This window comes from Amblyraja radiata, chromosome 3, assembly GCF_010909765.2.
Source record: "Amblyraja radiata isolate CabotCenter1 chromosome 3, sAmbRad1.1.pri, whole genome shotgun sequence".
Classification (NCBI taxonomy): domain Eukaryota; kingdom Metazoa; phylum Chordata; class Chondrichthyes; order Rajiformes; family Rajidae; genus Amblyraja; species Amblyraja radiata.
In genome coordinates, this window is record NC_045958.1 from 18,441,052 (window position 1) to 18,461,704 (window position 20,653).

The 20,653-nt window shown below is 40.6% G+C and overlaps 1 protein-coding gene across 2 annotated transcripts in view; it reads right to left on the reverse strand.

Annotated features, from left to right (window-relative positions):
- Nucleotides 1–283: 283 nt before the first annotated feature.
- Nucleotides 284–20,653, reverse strand: part of efna5 (ephrin A5) — a 204,379-nt gene continuing 184,009 nt past the window's right edge. Inside the window, exons 3-5 of one of the 2 annotated variants that reach the window (XM_033017388.1) lie at nt 9,496–9,561; nt 9,062–9,142; nt 284–2,901 (exon numbers count right to left, since the gene is read on the reverse strand). In XM_033017388.1, the coding sequence (XP_032873279.1) occupies nt 2,783–2,901; nt 9,062–9,142; nt 9,496–9,561 (266 nt within the window). In that variant the 3' untranslated portion in view covers nt 284–2,782. The remainder of the gene's footprint in view (nt 2,902–9,061; nt 9,143–9,495; nt 9,562–20,653) is intronic. The other variant, XM_033017389.1, reaches the window with a different exon arrangement.

Below are 20,653 nucleotides of genomic sequence, written 5' to 3' on the forward strand. Positions count from 1 at the left end.
TTTCTTATTCGTCTCAGAGATGCTGTTGTAGAACCTACCATATTCCAAGTTGAACAGAACATAAAATAAACTAATTTGACCATTAGTCGCACCCGATGTCAGGACTACTCGGTTTCACCTGAATTATATACATATAGCGCTTACTTCCTAAGCTTTTCATGCTGAAATTTCATTTTTTAGTGCATATTATGGGATTTTTTTTAAAGTACCCCCTAGGAATATTTTCCGAATAAAACATACAAACTTTCTGAAAATTTAACATGAAGAATGAGTCGGTCTTTTGCCCTTTAAAACACATCTCCCTACTTTTAATGGCCAAACACACGGAACATTACAAATGATGAACATCTTTAGTTTTATTTATGTATAGCTGCTCAGACACGTGTATATACAAAACAGATGTATAGAGTATCCACATGGCAGAAGACCATAGGTTTGTTTCTTTCTCTTACAAGCATGTCAAAAAAGCACTCTTCAATAAGTGCAAAGAATCTGCATTTCAAGCGCTTCTTGAGCAGGGCAATACAGGCACAGGACGACAATGGCTGGACTCTAATATCCAGACGCACAAACAATGAGTGACTCTGACGGAGTGTCAAGAGTAAGCATCTAAAACAGATTTAGCAGACTCCATGAGTAACCTTCAACATGCCAGCATTTATTAAACTGTACAGACAATGGCAGCAACGCGATTGTAAGAAGATTCGTCTCGCATCAGAACAGTTTGGGGGCTAATGCATGGGAAAAACTCGGAGTTGCCAAATAGAACAGATTTACCCATTCACCGCTCAATGAAGGCTTGGATGAAAGCAGGGAACAGCTGATCTACGTGGAGTGAATAAAAGGGGAGTGGATTAATTTCTATGCTTCCAAATTTATCGAACCGTTTCCATTCCACACTGCAAGGTAGGTCAGTAAAGTGTGACTGATTGGTGACAGGTACAGGGTGCACCCCTACTCCTGTCCCTGGGAGGAGCCGATTCCACACAAAGAGGGAGAAAGCAGGAGACACGATTTACAAAACTATACCGGGCAAACTTTCTTTTTCTTACTGGATTCCATGTGTATACCAGGCGGACGCAGGCAAGATCTTTCCGTAAAATATTCACTTCATTTCCGGGGCAGGGAGAACAAAAACAATCAAGTACACCAATCAAGCGACTTTCTTCACACCTCCTAAACATTTAGGACCAATACGTTGAATGTCAAGTCACAGTTTTTTGCTTCCCTCCTGTTCATCGAGATAAGCAATGTGCAGGCTGCACCTCCTGCGCTTCCAGCCGTGTGTAGCGTTTACACAATCCATGTAGCCACTACCAGTACTGTTTGTTGAAACACATCTTCAAATCCAACATAGATCTGTTTGCTTAAACTGCTCAATCAAATCCAGAAATTCTATTGTATTCAATTATAAAAGGTGTAAGAATTGGAATTAATACTTTATCAAACACTATTTACAACATAGGTTGCTAATAATACAGAATTTAAACAATGTATTTTTTCCTTTTGCCCTCCAATAAAAGGTACAAATCAATGTACTAAGCTAACACTAATGTTATAGACTATTACAGGATACACAGTATCCACTGAACAGACTGATCCTTTTTTCCCTGCTTTAAAAAAGGCAACTAAAAACAAACAAGCAAAAAGTTGTAGGTCTCAAATGTCTTCCATAACAACAGGGGTGTCCAGTTTGTGTTTGAATCCTCCAAGTATGTAATAGTAATTGTTTCATATTGAATTTATTCATTATCAAAGCATGTTGGCAACGTCCTGTCTAAACAGCCAGAAATTAATTGGTCAAATAATAAACTGAAGTTTACAGCTGTCAGAAAAATATACAATTGTTCCATCACTATTACAGAGTGGATCGCAATCCAGTTTTACAGGAAATAAAAAATGCAGTATTTTACATTCTCAGTTCATTACCTTTTCACTTGTTGAATATGGTGTTAAAATAAATTCCAAACCGTTATGTTATTCACAATGTCTATCCTTATTCACATGAAAACTATCCTTGTTACAAATGAAACCAGCATTTCTAATCTACCTTTATATTTGTGTTTCTCACATGGTTCAGCATTATGCTAGTAGCCTTTGCAAATTGCACCACTCTTCAGTTCTGTGGTGATTCCCAATTTTTTCAAAGGCTATTTAAGGTACACTCATCTCCTACAAAAATGCAAAGCCCTGCCAAGAGCCCATGAAACAAGAAATGTGCGGAAAATACAAAATATTACAGACCATATTAGCTACTGCACAAGCACAGGAACCCTCTCTTCAGACACATGTTAAATTATAAGTCCCAAGAGGGATGGGGTTATATCTATTTGTAATATCTCCCCTAAAGTTCTGACATGGTGACTCGATGCCTTGCGTGATCATCTTACGGTACTGAGTGATAAGGTATAAATATTGCATGGAGGACTAAAACCCTCTTGGGCTTCTGCTCAATATTCTTATTCTTCAGTCACTGCATCTGCCACTACTGTTTCTCATCTGCACTTGGATGACAAGAGCCAAACCACCTCAGGGTACTTTGAAAGAAGAAATGCACAGGAAAATAAGATTCATTAGTCTCAAAATATAATTTGGCATTTTTGCAGGGGTTTTATCAGTTTGGACGCATCATCCCTCTTAATTACTCTCTACTATCCGGACAGAAAATAAATCTTATGCCTGGATTAACTGAATGTCCCCCTCTTCAAAAGTGCAGTTACAGAATTCGTGATGTTTCCTGATCCAGCCATGCTGTGTCAGAGGTTCCTTGTATTTTTGAGCACTACAATGTTGAACGCATCAAGAAAAGTAATAGTACAGTTGCCAAAAGTAGCGGGGATATCCTGGCTGTTTGAGCATCATTGTCACCTCGCGATGGCTCAGCTTCATGGATGGTATCATCTATTTAGACAGAACAAAGAGAGAAAGCAATGCGGTTACAGCAAACGCCATATGAAAGAGTAATCCTCAGTACTTTAGTCACATATACAGGTCAGCTCAGCTCCTTGGCCAAACACGTTTAATTGTCACACTGGCAATTCACCTTCTAACAATCTACAATGCATTTCAAATTTGTCTTTATTTTTTTTTTAACTTTCATGGAGTTTATGGAAAACCAATGCAAATCAAATGCAGTGGCTGAGAGGAGGCAATATAAAGCCTCAATTACTAATATTTAAACGCACAAGCCAGACATTTAATACCAAGGAGCCAACTAATTTCTGTATAATTTGTTCAACAAATTAAAAAAAAAAAAATTTCACGCACCACATCCACTGTTGGCCTTCTCATCAAATTACTTAGCATTATTTTTTAAATGAGTCAATGCATACGCTACTGGTAAAATTTAATCGTATACCTACAATGGAAGAGTTTAGATTAAACTCATTCCAAAAATCTGAGGCAATTGAAACGAGTCAAATCCAATCTTTCTGGTTTTGTTTGTAAAAGAGATCTACAAACTGCATGAGAAAACCAACAGAGTATCTCACTGAGTCGCTGCTAATACCATCACAATGACCTTTATTTATAACCAGGCAGAAACTGGCAACAGCTGAATGGCACAGTGAGTGTATTTCTTCATCCAAACTTGGTTTGTAAATGAGGAACTAATAGTAATATTCTCCATTTGTTGCTTGGAAGACAAAAAACTATTACTGACTGTACATTCTTTTAAAATATGTTTTAATTGCCGTCTCGGGAAGTGAAGCCACTACTGTAGGGTGTGATCTGTTTTCTGTTTAGCCATGGGTTTGAAAAGATAACGGCTTCAGGAGGAAGAGCGACTGTTCCTGTATTTGCCAGTACCGAAATATCAACTGGAAAAACCAAAGTTACATGAATTTTCCTTCCTGGGCAAATGAAATCCTTGTCTAAATTGGCAGCCTGCGCAATTTTTAAAAATGGCATTATACACTTTAAAAAAAAAACCCCAACTACACTGCATTTTGGAAAGATTCTATTCATCTTAAATATTGCCTATCTGGTGGAAGGCAGTCCCAAAAGGTAAGAGATCTAAAAGATGATTTTCTCTGGATAACAGTTCCTACATATTTGCAAAATATTAAGCATTTTGCATTGAATGATTTTGATTAAATTTTGAGACTGAGCTATTGGGAACCTTTTTCACAATAGTAGTTTTAATGTTAATCAGCGATAATCCACTGTATTACCACACCAAGGTGATGTCGGTCGGTCAGTCGGTTTTGGCTGACTGACCGAAGAAATAATCTGAAATTCAGATTTCACGTAGAAATCTCAGAATTTGTGAATCCAGTTGTCATTTTATACATTTTGTATGTATTTTCTATCACAGGGATTACATTTCTAATCTAATCCTTTCAGCGTGTAACATGATGGCAACGTTTGTTTTGACTGAAATCTTCAAGAACAGCACCTGATAAATGGTCATTTGCTAATTATCCAATATTTTCAAATCCTGCCTTCACCAAAATCCACTGGGTTTTTTTCTCTGATCATATTCAACCCTTCAATGCCTTAATTCCCTAGTATTTGTTATCAGTTTCCAACTTCCCCACCGTATCATACAATTACTTTGTTCCCTACTTTCTTCACTATACTGTCAAATATAGATCCTACGCTTATGCCCTCCTCATTTTCTTTAACTTTCAAAACCGTTCTGTCTCACTACTTTACTCTCTGCTATTAATACCATATTGAAAGCCTATATCTTTGTCCACGTCTTTAATCTCACCTCTAAATTCCTTGACATTCGGTACAATTTTCTGTTCTCAGTCCAGACATTTCAGGTCTGAGATGTTTGGCTACTCGATAATATATGCATAAGATTTTTAAGAAGGAACTGCAGATGCTGGAAAATCGAAGATAGACAAAAATGCTGGAGAAACTCAGCGGGTGAGGCAGCATCTATGGAGCGAAGGAAATAGGCAACGTTTCGGGTCGAAACCCCTCTTCAGACTGATGTGAGGGGGTGGGAAGAAGAAAGGAAGAGGTGGAGCCAGTGGGCTGAGGGAGAGCTGAGAAGGGGAGGAGAAAGCAGGGACTACCTGAAATTAGAGAAGTCAATGTTCATACCGCTGGGGTGTAAACTGCCCAAGCGAAATATGGGGTGCTGCTCCTCCAATTTACGATGGTCCTCACTCTGGCCATGGAGGAGGCCCAGGACAGAAAGGTCGGATTCGGAATGGGAGGGGGAGTTGAAGTGCTGAGCCACCGGGAGATCAGGTTGGTTATTGCGGACCGAGCGGAGGTGTTCGGCGAAGCGATCGCCAAGCCTACGCTTGGTCTCACCGATGTAGAGCAGCTGACATCTAGAGCAGCGGATGCTGTAGATGAGATTGGAGAAGGTGCAGGTGAACCTCTGCCACACCTAGAAAGACTACTTGGGTCCTTGAATAGAGTCAATGGGGGAGGTAAAGCGACAAGTGTAGCATTTCCTGCGGTTGCAAGGGAAAGTGCCCGGAGAGGGGGTGGTTCGGGTGGGAAGGGACAAATTGACCAGGGAGTTACGGAGGGATAGGTCTCTGCGGAAAGCAGACAGGGGAGGAGATGGGAAGATGTGGCAAGTGGTGGGATCACGTTGGAGGTGGCGAAAATGTCGGAGGATTATTTGTTGTATGTGACGGCTGGCAGGGTGGAAGGTGAGGACAAGGGGGACTCTGCCTTTGTTACGATGGGGGGATAATATATGCAAGTAGCTGTGTGCTAATAACATTGTCAACCAATCTCCATTCAGATAAGGATGGTCTGTGATGACAGAGCTTGAAAGGACACCTCAACATTGGGTTAATATCCCTTCATTGGAACTAAAGATAAGTTTGAATCCTGAGCTAATGCACATTCCAAGCACAAAATTCCTCTTTCCTCATTCAGCAGTGAAATCACTTAACACTGCAATCTATTTACATGTTTACATTAAAACGGACTTTGTTCACCTTGATGGGAACTTTGGGGAAATACTCTGCATTTGGTGACCCGGTTAGATTTAGTCCAACTGGTGTGAAGTACCGTTTTACTTGAAACATGTTGTGATGAGTGATGGCATCTTTTGGGTGGACTGCTCCCTTTGTAGGAGCAGAGGGACCACACTCATAGGAGTAAGAGTCATTCATAAAGGGAACATGAAACCCCACTGACTGTTATTCCTTTTGATCAAGAGCTTTGAATTTAGTAAAGGGAGATAAGTCATATCATTGCCACTCTGTTAGAAAGCATTGAAAGATAAATATTTTTAAAGAATTGCCAGAAATAAATGACAAGTGAGCTAAAATGAAAAAAAAAAAACTTAAATTCATCATGGCAAAAGAGCTAAACTTTACAAAATCTACATGTTCAGTCAAAAGGACGGAATAGGTTGCAGGTTTAATTTGTACGCTGATGGAGCATATGCTGATCTCTGATGACAACTGGAAGAGTTGGGGGTGACACAGTGGCTCAGCTGGTAGAGCTGCTGCACATAGAGCCACAGGCCCGGGTTCGATCCTGACCTCGGATGCTGTCTGTGTGGAGTTTGCACGTTCTCCCTGTGACTGCGTGGGTTTCCTCCGGGTGCTCAGTTTCCTCCCATGTGAGGGTTTACAGGTTAATTGGTTTCCATAAAATTGCCTCTAATGTGTAGGCAGTGGGATAACATAGAACTATTGTTGACAGGTGATAGGAGGTCGGCCTGGACTCGGTGGGCTGAAGGGTCTGTTTTCATACTCTATCTATAAACTGAAACTAAGTAACAAATAACTTATGGTTTGCAGTCAAGGGAAGAAGCTGGGAAAAGTGTAAAGCGATAGGCTGGGCTTATTGCTGCTGATCACATTATGGCTATCATTACTGGAAGAAGTACCTGCATGAACTACATGAGAACAGGTTGGCTTTGCATATCATATCCCCCATTTGTCACTGACTGTGTGGGGACACTTAACTAAGGCAATAAAAATACTTTTGGCACCAATACAAAAATTTGTATGTGGAAAAATAAAAACACTATTCAAGTGTTCAGGATCAGCCTGCTTTAGGTTAATAGAAACATAGAAAATAGGTGCAGGAGGAGACCATTCGGCCCTTCGAGCCAGCACCGCCATTCATTGTGATCATGGCTGATCATCCCCTATCAATAACCTGTGTCTGCCTTCTCCCCATATCCCTTGACTCCACTAGCCCCTAGAGCTCTATCTCACTCTCTCTTAAATCCATCCAGTGACTTGGTCTCCACTGCCCTCTGTGGCAGGGAATTCCATAAATTCACAACTCTCTAGGTGAAGTTTTTTCTCACCTCAGTCTTAAATGACCTCCCCTTTATTCTAAGACTGTGGCCCCTGGTTCTGGACAAAAAGGTTGATTTCTAAACAGACCAACAAGCTCTGGTGATTTCTACCAAGAAATGTAAAAATATGGGATCAGGTGAGAATTGTTATTTTTTGGTAGTCTTTGTTTAGTCATATTCAATCTCAATAGATGTTCAACTCAAACTGCCACACAATCTTTCACGCAGGAATTCAGATCATTTAGTTAAACTGAGACCTGGTCATGTATGATTCAAACAAAATCACACGATGCCTTTTCATATCCAGGTTACACTTTTCAATAAAGCAACTTCTGGAATGCAGGAGGTTGCAGGGAAACCTGTTAGAAGTATATACAAATTATGAGAGGCATAGATAGGATAGACAGTCAGAATTCTTTCCCAAGATGGAAAAAATAAAATACTATAGGGCATAGCTTTAAGGTGAGAGGGGGAAAATTTAAAGGAGATGGGCGTTTTTTTTTTTTTACACAGTGTGGCGAGTGCCTGGAACGCACTGCTGTTTGAAGCAGATACATTTGCAGCTGATGGTGGCATTTAAAATATTTTTGGATAGGCATATGGATATGCAGGGAACAGAGGGATATGGGTTATGTGCAGGCAGATAAGTGATGGTCTTGGCACAGATATTGTGGGCTGAAGGGCCTGTTCCTGTGTTGTCCTGTTCTATGTTGTATGTTAACATGTAATAAAGATACACTAAATATTTGTTTCCTTCATACTGGTGTGCACCAACTCTCAGTCACATTTTCAGCGTTGCTGATACAGTCATAACGGGCCAAAGGGCTTTCTTGTGTGCTGTAAATTATATGCAATGCTGAACAGTGACAATGCTTCAAAACATAGTTTATTGGCTGCAGAGAGCTTTGGAACATTCACAGTCTTTAGCAACTCCATATTAATACTATTTCTCTCCCAGACAGAATGTGGTCCCATCAATCTGGGTTGAATCCAAAACCTAATTCCAAAAGTGAATGGTGAACTTGATCCACTGTGCCACTCAGTCCCTCAAAATAATGAAATTGACATGTTAGGTTTGCTAAAATATTGATAGCAGCAGACAGCAAGCACAACCAAATGTACTCGGAGACATAAATGTTGGTGGCAGACTTTAATGAAAAGGACAACATTAAAAATACAAAGACACATAAATATGCTCCAGACACATCTATTTCTGTTCAAGGCAGCGATACAGGCAGATAGAAGCCTGAATTCTACCAAACTGAGGGGACCAGATGTCACAAAGTGACAATATTTTCAGCTGTCATGGACACATTCCTTAGAGTGCATGAAAACTGGAATCCCATTCAATTTTGGAGCAATCCCTGCCTCCCTCCCACATACCAATTTAAAAAAAAGTTAGTTTCATGCTTTTGATTTCATAAATCATTAGTCAGTTTTATTGGAATATTATGCAGATCAACTTCCTTAATTAAAACAATTTTTTGAATTAGCTTCTTTTCTGTGAAGCAAATGCAAAATAATGGTTAGAAGACAGCAGAAGCATTCTACCTGCTGGATATCCTGTCTCAATATATTTGTACCAAGAAGAATATCCAGCACTGCACAGAATAAAAATCTGGCACACCATGCAGGAGTTATTGCATTGTCCTGTTGTAATAAATATATTGTAGAAGAGTCACCAAAAAAAGGGGGAGGAAGGGGAACAAACTTTCAACACTGAATCCATGCAGGGCATGCAAACTGTGAAGGAGGGGCAATTAAGAGAAGGGGTTGGGGTTGGGGACAGACGAACTGGTTAAAAGATTCTCTAAGCATACTAACCTGCTGGTTCTAATGAACTGTCTACTCTGTCGTTAGCACCGAAAACACTTTCATGTACACCTACAGTTTTCGAACAGCTTTCTATAACAAAAATAGAAATAATAGCCAAATATGTTAGTTTGACATTTTTAATTTCCCTGCTATTTTTTTATTTCCTTTTTTATTGTTCCACGTTGTGTAATGCTGAACTCGTCCATTTGTTTCAGCCATGGAAAACTATCAGAAACAACAAGTTAGCAACTGCCGTAAAAGCTCAGTGAAGAAGTGTAAGAAAAAAAAAATATGATGAAAAAAACACAGAAAATGCTATATACAGAACAGATACCACACAGGATATACACAATAAGAAAGAAAAACTTTAAAAATTTTTTTATCACTGCTTACAATAAAGCATGCACTAAAGCCACCCTTGCAAGCGTGCTAAAGAAACTTACTTGTTTGTCGCACGAGGACTTTCAATTTTAAACAATTCTTCTTGCCGTTATCTGGAATAGCCGAAGCTGTGGAGTGTGAATAGACACTATTTTAGGACTTTGCAACGGAAATAAATAAAGCATTTATTTTCACTCCTCTTTAGTTTTACTCACAAGTTAAAACATGTCCCAGATCAGTCAATGTAGCTGACAGGAGAGTGAAGTACTGTACACTAACTGCAGAAAAGGCTTCAAGATTTTGAGAGTAAAAATTCACAGCACATTGGTAAACGGCAGGTCATTGACTGATCTACAGAAAACAATTCAATGTTTAGGAACAGCAGATGCTGTTTTCTTGTGTTTATCCTTTATCAATTTAATGTCACATTTGTGGCTTTGGGAAAGATAACTTAGAGCGCTTTGAGGTCTCAACCACAAATCTGATTATCTTGATACACAAAGTCAAAACAATTGGTTCTATGGTGACATTGGTTCTTAGCTTTGATTCCCCCCCCTCCCCCCCTTAAATACTTACAAATGTGGCAACTGTTTCTCTTAACATAACAGATTAGGCAAAAGCTCCCACAAAATTGCACAACCAAGAGCTGCTGCCTTTACAACTAAATGAAAACACCAGAACTTGCTGTACGGGCGAAGTACTTGAGGTTAGTGTTTACCGACAGGAAATGACTACTTTCCTGTGGATTCAGCTGTTACAAACAGTGTTGCTTAAATCTAAGGGACTATTTAATTGTCCGCAGGAAGTCCAATAAAAGATAAATTTCACAGGCACAGGTTAGACAAGACTTGATATTCTTAACATCTCTCACCTACCGCTGACCCCACCAATGGGCAACAACTTGCTCGCCCATTCTGAAGCAAGAAGAGTCTCGACCCGAAACATCACCTATTCCTTTCTCCAGAGATGCTGCCTAAAGGGCCTGTCCCACCAGCATGTGACTGCATGCGGCGAGCGCGACCTAACGTGGTCGCTTGAGCCGTACGGCCTCGTGGGGCCAGTCCCACTTCGATCGGCGGAGCCGTATGGAGTTGTGCGGAGCTGGTCCCAACATCGCGCGGGGCTCCGAAAAACTGACACTGTCCAAAAATCCCGCGCGGCAACGGCCTGTCGGCCCGCAGCTGCATTGAGGCCGTACGCAGCGCCTCGACGGGCGTACGCAGCGTCTCGACGCCGTACGCAGCGCCTCAACGGGCGTGCGCAGCGTCTCAAAGTCGTACGCAGCGTCTTGACGGCGTACGGCTAGCGCGTGGCGTTGCGCGATGACGTCACCGCCCGGCGTGCCGTTGCGTGATGACGTAACCGCCCGATGCCGTGCAACGTCCAAATTCAATCGGATCGCCTCCTGCCCAGCTGATTGGTGAGTATGATGTCGGGACCAGCTCCATACGGCTCCGCGGTTGTAAGTGGGACCGGCCCCGCGAGGCCGTATGCCTCAAGCCACCACGTTTGGTCGCGCTAGACGCATGCAATCGCATGCTGGTGGGACAGGCCCTTAACCCGCTGAGTTTCTCTAGCATTTTATGTCTATCAACAGGAGTATCTACCAGTACTTACCCATGTTACAGCTTGGAGGCTGGCTCTAAAGAGGAAAGGCTTGCCAATTGCCAGGGAGGAAACCCCCTCTGTTGCCATACTGCTGAATGATATAATTTCCCTGCCCTGCCATTCGTGGGTGGCTCCCACTGTCCAGCAATGTGCCTCTGCCAATACCTTTAGCACGAGTCTACAGAATGGCGGGAGGCTTAAGGCTGAGTGAAGCAGGAGCATTCCTAGGGAATCTGTGTGGTCAGTAGGAGTGGACGTGGGATAAAAGAGAGAGAGGATGGGAGGGTGGAGACGACAGTGAACTTCACGAATAATGCAAACTTTGGTAATATTTGCCTGAAAAGCCAGCAGCCAACCAGGCAGACATATTTTGGGCAAATAAAATTAAGACAGAGGCTGCTCCTAAATCCTGACAAATAATTTTTGTGTACTGCTTCCTGCAGGCGAGTGAAGATGGTAAGCCCAACAAAGCTTTTCAGCTGTATTCTTCTTTGGGGAATATGAAACAACATCATTTCTCAAATACACTCAGCTAGATACCACTGAATGCCAGTCAGGAATAAAATAGAGGTGTTATGCTGTCAGCATGCAAAAGGGCTGGTGACGTGCTATTCCCTCTATACTGATGACCAAAGTGTGGCTGTCCTGACAAACGCAGTCAGGAGATCAATGGGATCACTCAGGTTTCCCATGATCAGTGCATATAGTGGTCGCAGGTGCTGGTGAGCAACAGGTGGATGTTGGGTTAGACATTCGCCATTGACAAATAAAACAAGAACAAAATATTGCAGGGAGCTGCAAATCTGAAGTAAAACCAGAAAATGGTGAAACAATGAAATGCCAATGTTGGTTAATACACAAAAGGACAGAAAGTGCTGGAGAAACTCAGCAGGGCAGGCAACACCTCTGGGGAACAAGTATAGGTGACGTTTTAGGTCAAGACCCTTCTTCAGATTGATTGTAGGGGGAGGGAAAAGAAAGCTGGAAAAGGGCAAATGCCTTATATCAGCCCGGCTTCTCCCCTCCCATGCATTCTGCCTGTTCATTTCCAGCACTTTCAATTTGGTGTTTATAATTCAAATAACATCTTTAACTATTGCCCAATCAATTGGATTACTTTTTTTTTTTAAAAGACAATGTAACTAAATGGACATGTGCAAGGAAGTTTGTGAATTTTGCATCTGACTCTGCACTAAAAGGTCATCGGTGTAAATCCCAAAGGATGATCTATTATCTTTAAACAAATCATTCATCTATGTGCACTGAAAAGTCCTTTTGAAGAGAAAGACAACAATAGAGCAGAGCATCCTGGCTAGGCTTCGCAAGAGTGGGGCTGTTACAAATGGGTAACGGAAAGCAGATGTAGAAGAAAATGTATGTAGAGAACAAACAAAGCTTACATAGAGGAATGACATGAAGCATTCGAGGAGATGTTACTGTTACTGGGCCAGCTACAACAGGGTAGAGATATAGAGAAACAGAGCTAGCCCAAGATAAATATATTTGATAAAATGAAATGAGATCACTTACAATTTTTGACCATTCAAGTATAGGATTTAGCTCCTTGTTTTATTACTTTTACACAGCAAGCATGGGTTAAAATAGTCACCAAAGGGTTTCTGCCCAACAGTGCCTCAACTAAACATTAGCCATTTGTCCGATGCCACAGTGGGCTGTGTTTAAATAAATGCCCCTGATGTGAGAACGGATCAATCAGCCTTTGTTGGGCTCTGTTCCCTATTAATTTGCTCAGTGGAGAGATCAGACTTTGCACAGAATGGAACCCAGCCTGTCAATACAGAGTATAACCCTGAAAGATAATAACTGATGAAAGCTTTACCCTGAACTCTACCGCTATCTTATGTTCCCATTCTCGCCAGAAGGCTTAACGCTGCCAGACATGACCTTCAACATTCCTTCCAATTTATCACGGACTAGTCAATTATAATTTCACAACTACAATGATCTTTTTTCAAAGAAAGTGAGAAACAGTGCCAGAATTAGTGGGAATTCATGAGCTTGGTTCAAACCTGCATTTAGCAGTGTAAATGTATCTCTATTCAATTTGCAAGTCACCAAGGATCCTATTAGCCAAGCAAAGTGAGGCGAAACAATGTGTGAAGTTCATAACTTGCAGTTTTGAGTTCAAAGTCATTTTAATGACAATATTCTTACAAAAAATTAGCGGTGACCTGTCTCTCACTTCAACACACTGAGCCTCCACACACCTTGTTGAGAATCCAGTTGGAGCTTGCACAGAGCAAATTTGAGCTTCACGCGACTTCAGCTGTTTGGGCATTGTCCGAAACAGAGTGAAAGCTGGCAGGTTTGCAATGGAGCATCCATGACAGGTACAATTAGACAGAGACTGTTATTACTATTCCCAGGCTCAAACAACGAGGACAGCAGTGGCAATTATGGTAGCTACAAGACCTCACGTATCCATAACAGTCTACCAAAGTTGGCATTTATACTCATCTTCATCCTGACTTTCTTGGCATTATTGTATGTTATCAGCCACTCAAAGGTCCCCTGCTACACATACAAGCTGTGGTTTTATTCAACACAAGTAACTGGCCTTCTGCCAAAATAGTACGTCACACTGGCAATTTGAAACTAGCTTTAGGTGGTGAGAGTTTCCGCTGTGCATTGTGGCTGGTGTGTAAATGACTTTGTTCAGACTGGCAATTTGACCATGCAGTAATATTAGATAGTTGCATGTTACAATCTCCAATTAGTATTCACAGGAATTAAATGCTCTTGCTGCAATTTGAAAAAAGACAGCAGTGAACAATACAGACTGATGGCCCACTCTCATCCAAATTTCAAACCTATATGTGTCATTTTTTAATGTAATCATACAGATCATGAGAACACAAGCAAAAGCAGTACGCCATATGGCTCATCAAGTCTGCTCCATCATTTGATAAGATTACACCTGTTCCTGAATTTCAAATTCACCTTCCTGGCCTATCCTTAACATCGCGCTATAAAATCCATCAATCTCCGTTTGGAATAATCTGGGAAATCAGTTCTCTAATGTACAGAATGTCATACGTTTACAGACCTCTCCAGGAAAACATAATTTCCACATCATAGTCCTAAAAGACCAACTCCTTATCCTAAAATGATACCCCCGGCTACCCCCTATCCATTTTCGATACAAATGGCTTGGGCAGCTTACAGCCCAGTGGTATGAATATTGATTTATCTAGCTACAGGTAGCCCTGGCATTCCCTCTCCCTATCCCTCCCCCACCCAAGTCGCACCAGCTTCTCGTTTTCACCCAAACAGCTAACAATGGCCTGTATCATCGTTACTTTTTTGCATATCTTTCATTCATTGTTCTTTATCTCTCCACATCGTCGTCTATATCTCTTGTTTCCCATTATCCCTAACCAGTCTGAAGAAGGGTCTCGACCAGAAATGTCACCCATTCCATCTCTCCAGAGATGCCACCTGTCCCGCTGAATTACTCCAGCTTTTTATGTCTATCTGTGGTTTAAACCGGCATCTGCAGTTCCTTCCTACACATTAAACACTTTCGACCCTCTTCCTAGATTCCCCAGCCCGAGAAAACACAAATGGGGCATTATTTGAATCAGGCTCTTCAACCCACCAAGTCTGCGTTGACTTGCACTAATGACTTTTTTCTGCATTCTTCTTTCTTTTTGAAATGTATAATTTATCCGTAACATATGTGTTGTCTGAGTTTATGTGCCTGTGATTCTACTGCAGGCAACATTTTCATTGTACACCACCATACTTGTGCATAAGGAAATAAACTTGACTTGACCTTCAACTATGCATTTTATACCAACCTTACTTTATTCTGTCAACTTACCCTAGATTCTACCTTTCACTAAGGACAACAGACAGTGGCCAATTAGCCTCCCACCCTGCACGCCTTTGGGTTGAAAAAGGAAACTGGAGTGCCCAAGGGAAACCCATGTGATCAGAGGGGGGAACATGCAAACATCACACTGAAAGCATTGCCGATCAGGACTGAACCCATGTCATAGGAGCTGTGACGCAGCAGCTCCACTAGCTGCACCACTGAATCACCCGTGTTCATTTCAATTTAATTGATTCTCTATTCCCCAACACATTGACTTTGTTCAAGAACTTGCCTCCTATCTAAAATTCCCTGAATGACTCATTACATCGTTTTACACATCCATGCTCTTCATATTCCAGTTTTCAATATGTTTCACTCTTTCTCTAGACCAGTGAAGGTGTTGGTGTTATAAACCATAATATCCTGCACTCCACCATCCACTTTCCAAAGTTTCCACATTGTTGTGTCATTCCTCACCCATTCAAATCCTATTACTACGGCTAACCATTCCAACATCCAGACCACGAGAAAATTCCCATTTTAAATATGCATGTTAGGAGCCTGGAGTACCTAACTAGCAGTGTTGCAAAATTATTATGAGCATTTATGAGATTCTGGTATATTTGTATTAATATACTTATTTCACAAAGATGTGACTTTAAAATAAATTGTTGGTTTATCTTCAAAAATCAACAATCAAATGTAAATGATAACAGTAACATAATTTCATCATCTTAATGAGTGATTTGTGAACATTATTCAATTTAAAGTTGAGTTTGAAAGCTATAAAGTCCCTTACTATTCCCTTGATAAGGGCTGAACATTTATGATAAATGTTTTTTTAGATCAACAAAAAGATTATGTAAATAAATCAAATCCAAGCTGAATGGTATTTCAGAATGACTATTTTCAACATTTCCAGAGTGCATTCCGTTTATCATTTAAGTTGTAAACTCTGATATATGGTTAGATATTTATTCTGTTTAGTTTTGAAACTGAATACTTTTGGTTCAATCCAATTGATTTTATTAATGAAATGTTGCTTCTTACATTGTCAATTTAACTTTTGTGAAAAATAATAAATTAAATTTCAGCCCTAAGATGGAAGCAAAACATTTAAAAATTACACTTTAATATTTGGATGCATCTGGAGATTGCAAAAGCATACTTCCCATCATCTAGAGCCAAATTCTATCAGACAATGTTTGTGTTCGACACCTAGGGTTTAAATAGTTGTTGTAGTGCATTTTACAGCAGAATTATCAAACAAGGTTTGGCATAGAGCCACATAGTAAAGACAAATCTAGAAAGTTTGCCAATTAAATACGTTTAAAGGAGCAAGGAGTTCTCTATATTTGGAGTTAGGTTATGAGGAGTTTTAAGGAAGAAATGAGAGGTTAATGAGGCTGGGTGGAAATCACAGTCTAGGATCTTAACATTTGAAAGCACATTGCAATGAGAGAGCAATTAAAATCATTAATGACCAAAGAACAAAAGTTCATATCTTAAGAAAATTGTATGGTCATAGGTGAGATGGCCAAAATATTTAAACTGAATCATGACATAACGAAAACCTAACATGGTTTGGAGGCACGGATGTGATGAGTGAATTGAATTGGATGTTATTTGGGGCATGGGTAGGAGAATTATAGACAGGGATAGAACGTGGGAGCCCATCTGAGAGATCATTGAAATAAGCAACACAGAGGGAAGCAAGGCATGGAAGGGCAATTAAATAACAGAAAAGATGAGGCAGGATCAAAATCAGGCAATGATCCGGAGATGGAAATCAATGGAATTATTGATGGCACAGATAAGTCGTCTGTGGCATATTCAATTGGAAGATGTGATACCAAGGTTAAGAATGGTCTGTTTCGGTTCCGATATTGACCTGAGGGAGAGATGAAGTCAGTGTTTTTGACAAGGACTGAAAATAATAGCTTTGATCTTCCCAATATTTGGTTCAAGTAAATGTTTGATCATCAATACTGGATGTTAGACAGGCACTCCTAGATAATTTGTTGATGAGTGAGAGATGGTGGCAAAGGTAGTTCTAAATGATCAGTAGAGTTGGGGGAATCAATGACATAATGAGGCGCTGCGAGGATCCTGCTTCCTGAAGCTCAGTGCTTCTCTAGCTCTCCGTCCCAAAGAATTTCCTGAAGCCACATCTTTTTGACCAAGAGTTTTACCATAATATCAATTTATTGGTTCCTTTTTGGTTAATATAACTGATAGCAGTTTATATTATTTCTGCTGCACTAACATCACTGTAAATGGTAACTGTGATAAGACCCAAAATGTCATGCTATTCATAAGTCAAGAGATTTAAAAAAATAAGTCAGGTGGGGGTTCCTCATTTTGAAGGTAGGTACTGTCACTCCCAAGAGGTTTTTGCACAGGCCAGAGTCAATGCAATCATCTGCAAATTCATGGAAAGCCACTTCTCACCATCAAACAGATATTCTGAAGGAAATTAGAGCATAATAGCTGATCCACTGGCAGGATCTACCTGGTGGTTCAGTAAGCTGGAGGTAATGGTTCTTAGATTCCTGCACCTTCTTCTCAATGGTAACAGTGAGATGAGAATGTATCCAAAGTGGTGTGGTTCTTTGATGGTAAAAGCTGCCTTCTTGAGACAGAACTTTCCACAGATCCCTTCGCTGGTTGGGAGGTCAATACCCGTGATGTATGGACCAGGTAATGTCCTCCAGCTTATACAGCCTCCTTTGTTCTTGAGCATTTGAATTCCTGAATCAAGTTGAGATGAAACAAGTCAAATTGCTCTCCACCGTTTACTTGTAGGGGTTTAATGGAGTATTCATAATTATTTTGTGAACAAATCAATAGAATTCAGTTTCCGAACTTAATGTAAGATGTGGAATAAAAAATCTTTGCCTTTTTATGCCTACAGGTTTCCACCTTATCGCAATTTCAAGTTTTTCTTTTAAACCCTATTTAAAGTAAATTAGATCATGAGCTGCACTAGCATTCTTTTCTGTTCTAACAAGCCCAAATTCAAAAATGTAGGCAAGGGAACAAATATTTAAACAGCCTATTGACCACTGCAGTGCATCACTGCACTGACCACGACAATGCATTAATTTGCCTCAGGATTAATCTGCTGATGTGCCGCTGGTAAAATAAAATAAACTAACATTCGTGTTTGATGAAACTTACTGATATAATTTGATAAAGGAAAAATGTTTCACTCACTATTTTTCATTAGATCTTGATCAAAATGTTACATTTGTTCCTCTTTTCACTGATGCTGTTGAACCTGCCAGTATTTTGTTTTAGTTTAAACCGTTATGTTTATTGGCACGGTTCATTAGCCTGAATAATACACAAGATGTCCCAAGCCCCAGCTGGTCCCATTCACTGAGCCTTCACTGCTGCAGGGGTTCTTCAGATTGCAGAATTCAGCTCCTGCCCATTAACTGCCCCTGATATCACGTTCACAAGTTATAGGAGTAGAATTAGGCGATTCAGCCCATCGAGTCTATGCCGCCATTCAATCATGGCTGATCTCTGCCTCCTAATCCCATTTTCCTGCCTTTTCCTCATAACCCTATCTCTGCCTTAAAAATATCCACTGACTTGGCCTCCACAGCCCTCTGTGGCAAAGAATTCCACAGATTAACTACCCTCTGGCTAAAGAAGGTCCACCTCACCTTCTTTCTAAAAGAGCGCCCTTTAATTCTGAGGCCATGACCTCTGGTCCTACACTCCCCCATTAGTGGAAACATCCTTTCCACATCCACTCTATCTATGCCTTTCATTATTCTGTAAGTTTCAATGAGGTCCCCCCTCAACCTTCTAAACTCTAACGAGTAGAGACCCAGTACTTTCAAACGCAAATCATATGCTAACCCAATCTTTCTGCTAACCCATGGATTTCTGATAGCTCAAACAGTCTAGAGGTCTTTACTACCATCTCCAAATGTCCATATTGATCCTGATTGCCATTGAACTACATTTAATTGGGAAAACAAAATTGTAAATATTTAAATACATTTTAAATTACAAATACTGGGAAAAAATCAAAAGGTGAAACCTTCACTTACCTTCTAAATGCCAATGGGCCTATTTAAACAAATGGGCTATGTTGGATACACACAGTGCAATCAATTCCTATGCCTCAGAATGATCAGGAATAGCTTTGAACATAGTGGTGGCATTGGCATCTGTCATCCAGCTCATTCAGTCCTTCACATTGTAGTGTACAACTGACCCATAGAGGACAGAGCTCTTTCATACAATGCCAGTCAAAGGCATGTATGATCTGGCACGCAGATATAGCTGCACATAGTTCATCAGTCACACAATAATGATTTGTGGAACCTGCTTTAGTATCAGAGCTCCCCCCCTTGCTCCTCTTCTTGAAGTCAACTGAGCATGACTAGATCCTTCATAGTTCCCTCAGAAAATATCAGCGTACTACTCCAAAGAGTCTGAGCTTTTGAAAAAGTAGCATATACGAGTAGAAGGGTCCAGTGTCAAACTGCTCAGAAAGTGAAAAAATAAAACGGAGTCTAGTTTTTTCCCCATTTATAAAAATTATCAGGAGACTTGACTCAACAGAAATACAAATTCCATACAAGGGTGATTGGTTTAATTTATTCGTTTCTGTGGATTAAATGACCAGAGACATTCACCACAGTCTATTTCTAGTGCAATTTGAGGATTGTTTATGTACATAATATTTCTTGCATGCAACTATATAAATATTGTTGGACACCACAAGAGAACCATTGTATTTTGTCACATCCCCATTATGTTTATTGGATTAAGTCCTGCTCCACGATCCTAAACTAAACTAATCCAAGTTAGGAGTCACAAATCAATTAACCTCGTGCTGGGATGACATTTCTAAATGACCTCATATTGCCCCTGGCTCACAACAGGAAGCATTGGCTACTGTGGACTGAACTGTATATTGGAAATTAGTTTCTATCATGCCACAAAACCAACAAAACCTCAAAAAGCATTAAATGGGGACATACAGTTGCAATATACTAAAAATGTCAATGGCTTCTCGCATCTCCCTCTGCTTGTAAGAGGTCAGATGCAAGCTAATTTAGCCGCAAAAGCATACAAGAGCTTGTAAGGAGAGCAATTAGAGCGCACCATTGACCTTGTGCTTCCAGGATATATGAATGGTGTTTTCTCTCAAGCACATTTGCTGACCTGACTAGAAAATATCTGACCTACTGCGCCGATGGCATGTGTAGTGGAGCGGGAAGGGGGCGCAGAAATCAGGAAAGAAGGATTTGGATGTGGGTGTAATTAACAAGTACAGATTAGTGCAGACATGTACCGCAAAAAGAATGGGTTCTTCAAAAAGTGGCACGTGTAAGGGAGCAACCTCTCATACAGCAATGTAGGTGGGAAACATCCCCTTCTTTAGAAAAGGCACATATGGCTTGAGTACTGGCATTATGAGATCTACCCAGCCTGATTCCTGATATGATGGGTTTTGCCCATGTCCAGGGGTTTCTTCTGGGGAAGATTCAATCATCTAAGTTGCTGCAGACATTTCTGCCAGAGTATCCAAGAAGTTTAAGGCAAGGAATGTTTGCAGCATCAGCTTGCTCAAGTTAAAGTGATGATTAAAGGTAACATCTCCAAGTTTGCAGGTGACACAAAGCTGGGTGGCAGTGTGAGCTGCGAGGAGGATGCTATGAGGCTGCAAGGTGACTTTGATAGGTTGAGTGAATGGGCCGATGCATGGCAGATGCAGTATAATGAGGATAAATGTGAGGTTATCCACT